Source organism: Dipteris shenzhenensis, chromosome 1 (genome assembly GCF_047967505.1).
Source record: "Dipteris shenzhenensis isolate YYH24624 ecotype China chromosome 1, Dip_SZ_1.0, whole genome shotgun sequence".
NCBI classification, from domain to species: domain Eukaryota; kingdom Viridiplantae; phylum Streptophyta; class Polypodiopsida; order Gleicheniales; family Dipteridaceae; genus Dipteris; species Dipteris shenzhenensis.
The window spans coordinates 67,877,698-67,890,105 of record NC_141596.1 but is presented as its reverse complement, the minus strand read 5'-3'; the positions used below and the strand labels follow the sequence as shown (position 1 = coordinate 67,890,105).

Below are 12,408 nucleotides of genomic sequence, written 5' to 3'. Positions count from 1 at the left end.
AAGGTACCTTCATGCCTTTGCTGTCCTGTCCCTCAAAAAACCTCCTTCCATATCTGAGAACACCCTTCAAATGCTACATATGTTGCTGGACTCCCAAACAGTCCACACCTCGCACACTCTCTTCAAACACCTCTGAACGACGGCCCACAAACTCCATGAAGTTCATTGGCTCCAAGCTTCGTCCACATCTTGGGTATGTAGCCAACCTTTGGGTCTAAACCATTTGAGAGTGCAATAAAAAGAAAACAAGAAGAAAGGAAGAGCACACACATGAACCAAATTGCAAATGGGAGAAAAAGAGAGATTGCAAGGCATTTCAAGGAAAATTCCTCATTGGTAGGAAAAACTTCTACACAAAATGAGATCATACAACAATGAGGGAGGGCCTATATATAGCCGCACCCCCTCTAGTTAGCTAATCTAAATGGCTGACCAACTTGCCTCTATGGGGATGACCAAAAGGCTAGTCTACCCTTGCTCTTGGCTCTAAACTCCTACAAAAAGAACCTCCTTAGCACCATAGCCACCCTAAGGCTTTACAAGATTCATTCTGGTGACCAAAACAGACCATCATTTTCCAAATTTCTTCAAGGAAACTCAAGACCGATATTCTCCTCGGAGGTAGTCTTGGAATGGCCCTCTCATTTCTGTATTTCCAAATAAGTGACAGCATAGTAGCCCCCAAGGGTTGCATCAACTGGGCTAAGATCATTTTGTTTGGCTTTGTCACCCGATCTCCACTTGAATCTGACATCTAGGTGCATACTATTGAAAAGCCAAAACCAGAGGCTATACATGGAATGGATTGTGAAACCTATATGGAGACGTTTCCTTAGGTAGGTCTCTTTGGCTTGCAGATTGGGTTCACATGGACCCACAATAATCCAAGACAATCCCAGATTAGCTATACGACTGTTTAAGAAGGGCCTTTCAACTTTTTCAGCAAATATGGGATCCCGATGGATGTAGCTGGGAGCCCCTAGGTTAGATTGCATGGGAATTCAATCTTAATGGCAAAGAAACACATTTAATGAGTTCTATCATGCATAGAATCAGCAAAAATTGGCCGACCAATCATCTTTTTTGAGATGCCCATGACTTCAGAGGCTTTGTAGGTCTGATTGGCAAGTCATTTGCCAAGCTTAGAATTTAAGACTTCAAAAGGCAAAAGGAAGGAGTCATGCGTGCATTAGCGTGCAGGCAGTGGAAATTCCACACTCCGCTCGATAGATTGACACCATGGAATACAAGAGTGAGGACAGTATGGGAAGCTACACCTTCTTTTAGACTGAACTTCTTACTATGGTGGTAAGCTACCGGCGGTTAGGTCAAGATTATCAAAATGGAATCCATCAGTTCCCCCAGATTGCCCGCTATGCTATAGATTTAAAGAGACCCATATGCACATGCTATGGGATGCCCTATTTCTCACTTCCTAGTTGGACTAAACTCTTAGTAAATAGCATGTCATTTTTTGCCTTCATGTTCACAAGACCAATACCTCCTTCCTATTTGGAGGTGAATAACAACTTTGACCCAAACGCATGCCATCTTCCTTTCCAGATCACCTTTGCAATGTGTCTATTTGCTTCCTTCAATCATGCACTTGAGAATGGCAAAATGGCGAGAACATAAACCATTATTGATTCAAGCACATGTTTTGCGACTGTAATCCTCCCTGTAAAAGTCAGAGGTTTCCACCATTTGTCAAATTTGGCACTGAGTTTCTTATACACCCATTAAAACTTGTTCCTCAATGAAACACCTACACCTAAAGAGAATCCTCAATGAAACACCTACACCTAAAGAGAATCCCAAATATCTAATGATCTACCCCAAAGGAATCCAATTTACATGCAAACTGATTGCCCAATCAGGCTTTACATCCCAGGCTAACCAGGGTGCTTCGATTTTACTAATGTTGATCCTTGAGTCCGAGAGTATCGCAAACATTTTCCATGTAGAGTATAAAATTGGCCTATTGTTTTTACTAGGGAGATGGGCGGGAGGGAAGAAATAGCGAACATGATTTGAAAGCTTACGTCATCCCTTTCACATGACTACGCCAACTGACACACCCATAACATGACATATTGTTGACAAATATAGCATATAACTTTTCCCAAAAACATTGAAATGAAGGGCATTCAAGTGTCTTTGATGTTTAGGACATGCTCACAATCCAAATCTCTTACTTGGTTTGTCCCTTTGCACGTGTTAATGTTTGAACTTTTAGTCTTTCTACCATTATATATGTACAAGGAATGGGATCCAATAATGTAAGGCCAAAATACGATTATGAATTAGAATGTCAAACGATACTAGGAATATTACAAGGAATGTACCATTATCGATGTATGGAATGGTCTGTAACCACGAATATACTAGAATTGCCTAAAAGGAGCCACTATTAACCCATGGGTTATTTGCAGTATTATAAAAAAGAGCTCAAAACTCCATGGAGACACACTCCATTAACCCAATGAATTGGAAAAGATAAAAAAGGTACAAAGTAGAGGAAACTGGCTAATGGTGCGGTAATGGGGAAGGCAATGGGAGTTATAACCATTGACAGAGTTGGACTACTCAACCACACTTGGCAGAGATATTCAAGAGAGGTAGGGACATCCACAACTAGCTTCGGGAATAGCACAAGAAGAGACTTGGAACATAAACATGAGAAGTTTGGTTTAGGATAATGTGATTAAGTTGGTGGGAAATGAACTTTTGGACACACAGAGAACATCAATTAAACTATAACAAAACACAGTACATGTGAAATATATTATTGTCTATTTTTTATAGGTGAATAATGCCATCAAGACATATATGACTTGTCAATATGGCCCTTGCCTCTAAAGTGGATCCCCCAAAGGCCTTGGCCCTATGCAAAACATAGCACACAATGAGAAAGTATACAAACATATGAGAGTGGGTAGAGCAACGTGTGCATGTCAAAATATACCTACATATGGATTGGGTATAGCAACATGTGTATAATAAATAAAGTCGCTCCTTCAACTCCATTATTTTGATTCTCCTTCAAGAAGTGGATATGGCTACTAAAAGTCTCTTTGATGATGCTATTTTCCTTCAAGGCTGGATATGTTTTAACATCTTTTGATGAATGTTTTAACATCTTTTTAACTTTAAAATCTTTTTGATTCCTTTGAAAGATGGTAAAACATATCCAACACTTGAAAGAAAATAGCACTTGTGTGTAGATATCAAGATGACTTTTAGACAGATCGAACTCATGAGCCTTCTCATTGCAACTGCTATGCTCATTTGTATGCGATTCAATCCTATTACAATCATAGGGTTCATTTAGGACAATCAAATTAACTGGTGTTTGACCTAAACCAAATTAATGATATGTTGCTATTTCAACCATTGAGCAGGTTTAGGACTTGACACATGTATTTTCTCTTTATTAATATGAATTTCTTTTACATGGAGTATACGAAATACTGGCACATGTATATGGGCAGGTATGGAGGTTTGTTTTCAAGTTTGAGGAGCACAAAAAATGATTTCCTTTCTGTGATTTGAAGGTTTAGTGTGTGTCAATAAAAAGATAATATTATAGGCAATCTTCTTAGCTCTCAAATTAGTGATGCAATAATGTATTTCTATCATCTGAAGCATCGAATGTCTTTCATAATGTTTTATACAAATAATCATAAAGTCTTATCGGCGTGAAACTTGATCTTTTAGACAATTTGCCATGCCTTGCAGCAAAAAATATGGAAGTAGTGGATAGCTAAGAATGGCCTAGATTATCAGATAGGGGTTTTGAAGGACAAATTGATGTAATGGAATCATACCAAGGGTCCTAAGGTCTATGGTTGTGAACACATGATGTGTGTAGGTGTGCCTGAATTAGGTGCGACTGATGATGTGTCATTAGTAGGTGTGAATGAGTGAATCTAGGAGTGGTGTGTGATTGAGAGATAATTGTGGATCTAGAGATGCTCTCTTGAGCTCACATATGATGTCACTCTTGGTTGTAACTTGTGCCTATATATTGGGCATATCTCTCATGAATAAAAACTCCCTTTTCATCATCTTGGTATATCCATCTAGTCTCCATGCTTCTCCAACATGTGGTATCAGAGCCTTTATACCCTCCTTGAACCTCCACCCACGTCCTAGTGCCACCTCCTCATCTTCTTTAACCTTCTTCCACCTCTTCCATATCTATCCCATTTTCCTCAATTTTGCCCGAATCTTGCAACACCGATTTCTCCACATCCAACCATTAACTTTCAAAATCCTCTCCAGCTTTCCCACACTAGGGCGCACCTTTTCACCATTGGAATCGACGGAATTATACTCTGAGCTACTGTGCCGCCCTGTTCTTTAGTCGCCGAACTTCCTCAAAATTATGCCTCTACATCTCAATTTTGACCTACCCTATTAGCCACACTTGGACAACACTTAAGACTAGCTGCTGCCGAAATTTGAGCTCAATCCGACCACCGACAAGAGAGATATCACTATTTCTTTGGCCAAATTTCCTGATGTAATGCCGGATTACTGTGCGCACTATTTCGCCCATCCTTTATGCTGCTAGTAGGCCTCAATAAGGGCTTTCATGTCCACCCAAAAGGCCCTTGGTTGCTGCTCAAGATAGGTCAAATTTGATCCTCCAGCCTCTGTTTGCTCGATTTGGGGGTTTCTCTCAAATCTCCTTCATGGTTGAAGCATTGCAAGTGGTTAGATGCTCAAAAGTTTCAATATTTTACTGTTTTTACTTGGCATTGATGGGTGTTGGTCATATGAGTAGATGGTTGAAGTATTTATTGCTCCAAAGTTGGTCTATCACTATGCAAATCATGTTTTTCAAGACATATGCTTGGATGAAAGGTTATACTGGTCACAAGAATGCATCATTCTTGATGTTTCAGACTCGTTTTGTGATGTATGCAACCCCTTTGCTTTTCTATGTGGATGATATGCTCTATGCTTACTACAAAAGTTTGAGGTTAATTATGTATGGTTTTATGTTTCATACACTATGCTATGCAACATTGAAGCATATGATGGATACCCTTCATAGATTCTCTACCTTGGCTTTGCCTAAGATGCATGTAATGGTGAAAGGTTATGTGCTTCACTTGAGTAGTGATTTGATGAGCATAGATCTAAAGATCAAGGAAGACAATATGTGCCTCAATGGTGATATACTAGCTCTACTAGCTAGTGATTCTTTTATGAAGAAGAAGGATGCAAGAAAGATCAAAGGGAAAAGGAGTTACAAGAAGGGCTACACCAAGATCCTCTCTGATGACAATGTACCTCACACTATGGTAGCTTGGAAGAGAAGGAGAAAAAGGACAAGATATGCCATCAAAAGGGGGAATTTTCCCACATCTTCAATTTAAAATTTTTGTGTGTGTGGTCAATAAGGGTTTTCTGCCTTGGGATGTCCCCCTCAAATGATTGTTAGTCTTATGTTTTACCTTGCTGGATCTAAGGGTATTCCCATGCATAGTCATTGCCTATCTCCCAATTGTAAACCAAGAGTCCTAGAAGTGAGTCACACGTTGGGGCCATGTGTGTTGCCACAAGATGGTGGGCAAGCCATGGAGCATCCCATATACTACCGCTGAGGGATGAGGTCATCAATTCGGGGGGGAAATGAAGGAAAAATTGATGTAATGGGATCATGCCAAGGGTCCTAAGGTCTATGGTTGTGAGTGTGTGAACAAATGGTGTAAGTGTGCCTGAGTTAGGTGTGACTGATGATGTGTCAGTTAGTAGGTGTGAATGAGTGAATCTAGGAGTGTGGTGTGTAGTTGAGAGATAATTGTGGATCTAGAGATGCTCTCTTGAGCTCACATATGATGTCACTCTTGGATGTAACTTGTATCTATATATTGGGCATATCTCTCATGAATAAACATTCCCTTTTTATCATCTTGGTATCTCCATCTTGTCTTCATGCTTACTCCAACAAGTTTTGCTACTAGATCATTGTTGTAAGCACTACTTTGAAGACACATTGAACGACTCAGTTTATTGCACAAACAGCTATTTTTTTGGCTGTTTTGTTCAGGGAAAGCAACATTGGTGGCTGGAAGGCTTCAATCACTGCCATTTGTTTAGAGGATTTGCTCCCAGCTACAACATTGAAACTGATCACCATTTTATCATCAAGGAGACCTCCCACTTCTACAATCGACATCTTTCCTTGGAGTTTTCAAATCTATTTGTTGTTGTCTTCAGAGAAGTGAAGCTAGATTGCTATTGTCTTCAAAGAAGTACATCTAGTCAAGCATTCTTGAATTCACTACTGAACTATACCTCTATTTATGAGGATTGTTACCTCAAAAATCTACCCAAATGTATGACAAAATTTTATTGTCAAGTGTCATCTTCTCTGGACACAATTTGGCCTCTATTTTGCACCAAAAACAATGCAAAATTTGGGCTTTTTAATTCTATGCTTAGTAATAAATTTTGGATTGTTGTTTGACACCTAGTCAAACTTCAACTTTTCATTGGCTTTCTTGGATTGAACAGTCAAATACAACAAATAGTGTACTCTCTTAAAGGTTTGGTGATCAAAATCATTGACTATTTTTATTCTTCTAGTCAACATTCTAGAGGCATCTGATTGCATTTTTTTCCACATTGTCTAGAGACGTTACTGGTAAGATCCAGATTGTTTGAAAAACATTAAGCTCAAGATAGTACTCTCTTGGGAAACATTGATCACAAGATAACAATGGCTTGATTGATGTCATTGCTATCTTGTGAAGTTGTTGAGATTGCTATCTTGCACGTGAAGAGAAAATCAAGAAGCAAGCCATAGATGTAGATGGTCTAAATATAAAATGTCATACCTTGGATGTAGCATTACTTGTATGTGATGACTTGCCTTTTGAATAGGTGTGATAGAGCCCAAGCATGTGGAAAGCCAAGGCGAATTGCTTCATTAACGTCTGCAAGGCACCTCAAGGGAATAAGACAAGGTACAAAACCAAGAAGTGACTTGCTGATAACTACAAAAAGAGGGAGGGGTGGGTGCCCAAGGCTAAGCTGAGAGAGAGAGAGAGAGAGAGAGAGAGAGAGAGAGAGATCATGGCTCACTACGATAGAGCAATCATTGTCTTCTCATTAGATGGGATCTATTTTCGAAGGAGTGGCATTCGAAAGGAAAATGTTGCAATTAGAGAGATGTCCAACAAACACAATCATGTTGAGCATTGAGAAGAAGCCCATTGCCAAGCTCTAGGATGCATGGTGTACCCCTAATGGTGCTATAAAACTCTCCATCAAACTCTGATGCCATTTATTTAAGATTGAGTGAGTGAGTGAAAGTGTATGTGTGTGTGAGTGTGAGTGTGAGTGTGAGTGTGAGTGTGTGTGTGTGTGAGAGAGAGAGAGAGAGAGAGTGTCAAAGTCGTGGTCAGGAGCGATGTGCGAGCCCAGCCCCTCCCTCACCCGTCCCTGTACCTTGCTCGCAACTTGCTACTCCTACTGCGCCTGCATTCGTACCCCATTTGTTAACCCTTGTACATCTTCCGTCTACACACGTTCTAGACCCACTGCTGCCCATACCCTCTATGCAACAACCTCTGCACAGCCCGCCCCCATCCGTACCTTTCTTACTTGCCCCTTTCTTTGCCCCTGCGCAGGTTGTCCGTACAGGTTCCTTTACCCGTCCTTTTTTCTTCTATGCCTGCTCATGTTCATATAGTCAGATTTTGTACCAAATTCGTCTTCCCCTCTGTCTCTGCAGCCTTTTGCTCTTCTCATGTCCGGTCTTGTACAATCTTTTCCTGATGTCTCTTCCTCCCCTCTTCCAGCTACTCCTACAAATGGCTCCTTCGTTTTCTCTGCTTCAACCCCCCCTTTTGCCTCTGCTCCTCTTGCACGTGTCTTCTTTCGACGGAAGCATGGTGGTTTGCCTCCTTCCACCTTGGTTAAATCGGCAAAGTTGGATATCGCGGATGGTCCTTCGTCTTCCCTTCAACTGGACCTTATTCGCCATATGTGTTTTGCTTATGTCACAGATGTTCCTTCATCGGGTTCACAGCTTGTTTGTTCTTTGGACTCTACCCTTTTGGTTTCTGGTCTTCGACAGGCTCAGTAGTTTGGGGTTTGTCTCTACTTTATGAGCAGGGTTTTATCTGCAGCTCAACTTCATCGTTACGCTGAAGTTGCAGTGGGTCAAGATTGTCTTTTCTCCTTTATCTTTTTAGGCAAAGGTTTTTATTATGCCCATTGCTCTTCGACTGATGTGGTGGAGCGACTTGTCAGTCGTGCTGGAATTCATGGGGCTAGTTTCTTTGCTTATGTGATGCCCTGGGATTCACTTTTTGATCCGTCTGCCTCTCTGCTGACTCACTGTCCGGTCTGGATTACCCTCAAAGCCTCTGTCTCTTCTTCAGCATCTTCCTACTCTTACAGCTTTTTTGGGAAGACCGCTACATGTTTCGAGATAGAAGCTGACTCACTGTCCGGTCTGGATTACCCTCAAAGCCTCTGTCTCTTCTTCAGCATCTTCCTACTCTTACAGCTTTTTTGGGAAGACCGCTACATGTTTCGAGATAGAAGTTTTTGCAGACTACTCGAGACATTCGCCTTTGTATTTTATGGGATATGATGCAACCCGTGCCCTCTACTCTGGATCTTGATTTGGGATTTGCTCATCTGATGCACATCAGGTTGCATTTTGTCCTTCGGCTTCCATGACCACTCCTCCTGCTCCTTTAACAGTAAAGTTTACTCTTCCTTCTCCACTTTCTGCTAAGGCTTTACTGGATAAGCCTTCTTTTACTACTTTGAAGCAGTACTGGAGGAAGGTAGAAAAATCACAGATTAATCTTTCTCTTGCTGAAGAAGTTCAAGATCCGACTCGCGTTGAGCATCATTAGCCTAGATATGGATGTGCCCCTTGTAGAGGGGATCATACAAGATGCTGTACATGCTCTTTCTCAGGTTGATCCTCGAAGTGAAGCTAAAATGCTTTATCAGATGCAGCTCTTTCATCAGAGGATACAGATGTTGATCTAGCTCCTTAACCTCTGATGCCTCTACCAAAGTCTTCGTCTGTTCGAGATACAGAAGTGCCCTTTTTACTGGAATCTTTTCATCCCATGTTACAACAGGCTTTTGACCCTGTGATTCAAAAATTTCGGATACCAACCTATATCAAGAAGAATCACAAGGGCAAAAAACAAATTGATGGTGTGGTTTCATCATTGCATCAGTTTTTACAGATAATTTGAAGCTGGAGGTTGTTATGTTTGATCCTCCTCCAGCTTGATATGTAACTTTTTACTTGACTGCCTCATGACTTTTGCTCTGAGGCTTTACTTGTAAAAAAAGATTCTTGTACTTATTGGTGGGTTTTTATCTCTTTTTGAAGTTTTCCATACAGAAATATAAGATTTCACTATAAAAAAAAATGTGTGTGTATGTGTGTGTCTGTGAGAGAGAGAGAGAGAGAGAGAGAGAGAGAGAGAGAGAGAGAGAGAGAGAGAGAGAACTAGCTCCAAAAGACTAAAATGACCTATAAGCAAAAGAGAATACATCAACTCTATCTAAGCTCTTAAGAAGTTGAGTCACTCAAATTGATACCAACATGTCCATTTCCCACTACTGGTTGCTGCCAGTATGAGGCTCTGGCCGCGTAGTTTTCGATTCAGAAATTGATTTTGGTTTTTTTCCTCTCCTAGTCTTTGGCATCACTAGGAGTTGAGCCCGAGCCTAAACTTGTGTTGGGCACTACTCATTGGCGGCTGGAACCTCTCTTCCATGTATGCAAATTCAAAGATATCTTACATCCCGAGTTTCTCATATTGCCTCCGATAATAATGTACCTCCAAAAGTCATAATGTATCTCGCACATAAAGACTTTTAAAATTCCTCTAGTAAAAAAATACGTTTACAATATGTGATTTATAAATTTGGTAAAATTTCACATAGGGGGTATAGGGAAATGCAAGAAATAGGTTACATAGGGATTTATAAAAGAATCCTTGAACTCACGTGATATAGACATAACACACTAAGTGACCCCCCAAGGCCATGTGGAGGGGTCCAAACCATACGTGTAAAGTAGAGGGGAGAGTGGGCACCTATCCGATAATTTAATGTCTCCACTCACCATCTTTCGTACAATTTCAATGTGGCTCAAGAGAAGGAAAGCAACTAGGGGTGCGACAAGCAAGGCAACAAGGGAGAATGCAACAAGGAGTGAGGAGGCGAATGGAAATGCAAACAAGGAAAATGAGGTGTTGATTGTGAGGCATTGCAAACAGCCCTAAAAGGGTTCTCTTCAAAAGGAAGGAGAGGCGAACAGTGTGGAGGAGCCGGTCGTGATAGCAAAAGCAAGTCATGATGGAAGGCGGTAGAACAAGTCGTGATGGAAAATCAAGAACCTGTCACAATGGAGCGACAAGGCTAGATCACAATGGAGAGGCATGGAGGGAGGAAGCTACTAGTGTGAGGGTCGAGAAGTGTTGAGGGATCTTGAGGCGGGGAGGAAGCAATAGGAGATTAGGGACCTCGGCAAGGAGGGTTGTGACGGAGAGGCGTGTAAGGAAAGTCACGATGGAGAGAGAGAGAGAGAGAGAGAGAGAGAGAGAGAGAGAGAGTTTAACAACCAAGAGAGGATGGACGAAGTGTTGAGCAATAGAAAGGCTGAGCTATAGGGAGTGGAGCAAGGACGAAGAGGAAAGTGGAATATGTGCAATGGAGAGGCTAACCATAGAATTGCTCGGATGGAGACATGAATGCAATCTCTCAAAGATCAATAAAACAAAAAGAATAGAATAGAGTAGTTGAATGATGGAAAGAAGCGACAGTGTGATGGAGAGGAGCAAAACGGGTTGATTGATGGAAAGGACTAAAGATTGAGAACGATAAAAATAATCTACAAAACAAATTTCCCAAAGGTTCACTCCACTCTTGGATCTACAAAGCGAACGACTTTTCAATGTGCACTCTGAGGTTTTTCAAATGAAAGTCTTTTAATTCTTGTTTTTAAACTGATTTTAAAAGAACCATTTCTAGTAGTCTATCCAAGGGATTTAGCTGTTGCCAACATGGAAAATCCTCAGAATCACACTACTACAAATTACGTACAAAACCCTAAGCTTATGGCCACCTATTCTGCTTTTGAAGGAAATTTACAGCCAAGATGTAGCAAAGCTGAGTTAAAAATCTCAATCAAGATCAAAGTCCCGGATAGTTTTTACACCTATCATGACACGAAATGGGTTCTACCAAGTTTGTTTTTATGGCAATGTCAAATTTGTTTAGCACTTGATGACAGTTGCATGGGGCCTAACCCTAGACTAAAGTATTAAAATCAAAGGCAACAACAGTTGAACCAAATTTTGTAAGGCACACAATTATACACTACCTTCATGCTTTTAAAAAATGAAAATAATAAATATTAGAAGAAAGGTGATCAAAACAAAAAATATTTTTAGTATAAGCCACCTATTGGATGACACACCATGCATATACTTCAACAAATTTCCTTGTGCTCCTTCCAAATTGGCCAGAGTATCATCCATATTGTCATCTATTCTGTAACAGAAGAGTAACAATCCTCTGATCAGAGTGGAATTATTGTCAGAATTGAAAAGGCTATCTTCAAGAGACTCGCAATATATCTAGATATCTTTAGAAGAAACAACTCTTTGAATCAGCAGTTAGACTTCCGCTGCCTTGACTTATGCCATCACCATTTCACCTCTCCAATTAAATGCAGACACTCCAGCATCTTTCTTATAATGCATAAAGCAAATAAGCTACTGCTTCTTGATATAACACCCAATGCTGGAACTGGCATGAGGAAGGAAACTCCACACAGGTGACAGAAAGAAATAACCAATGATCATAGTAGAAAGCAGGGCCAAACAGCATCAAAAGACAAACTGCGCCCCCACGTCTCTCTCTCTCCTGACTCTCTCTCTCTCTCTCTCTCTCTGACTGGCTGAAATGCTGAAATGGGGGGGTGAGAAGACAAAGAAAATGCTCACTACAATCAAGAATCGAGCCCTAGAAGAAGGCTTTCCCAAGGAATGGCAGCTTAGCAGGATCGTACCAATCCATAAGAGCGGGGACAGCAAAGTGGCCAAAAACTACCGCACCATCATGGTGAGTAGCCTAATGGCCAGGTTATATGGCACAATAATTGAGCAAAAACTCAGCAAATCGGCGGAAGAGCAAGGAGCCAGGGCACCATCCCAGGCAGGGTTTCGTCCTAAACATTCGACAATAGACCACTTGGTGGTCATACGGGCTGCAACGGAGGGGGTCAAGAAAAAGAAAGAAGTAGTCTACTGTTGCAAGCCTTTGACACAGTTCCAAGAAAAAAGCTATGGGAAAGACTGGAAAAGCTCGGAGTCCCTCAAGAAATCAGAGAAGCCACATACAGGT

The 12,408-nt window shown here is 41.0% G+C and overlaps 1 protein-coding gene across 2 annotated transcripts in view; it reads right to left on the bottom strand.

Annotated features, from left to right (window-relative positions):
• Positions 1-11,204: 11,204 nt before the first annotated feature.
• The window catches only part of LOC147906266 (syntaxin-32-like), a 104,989-nt gene continuing 103,785 nt past the window's right edge, over positions 11,205-12,408 (bottom strand). For both annotated transcript variants that reach the window (XM_087383881.1, XM_087383873.1), the window contains exon 6: positions 11,205-11,553. In XM_087383881.1, coding sequence (XP_087240007.1) covers positions 11,394-11,553 — 160 coding nt within the window. In that variant the 3' untranslated portion in view covers positions 11,205-11,393. The remainder of the gene's footprint in view (positions 11,554-12,408) is intronic.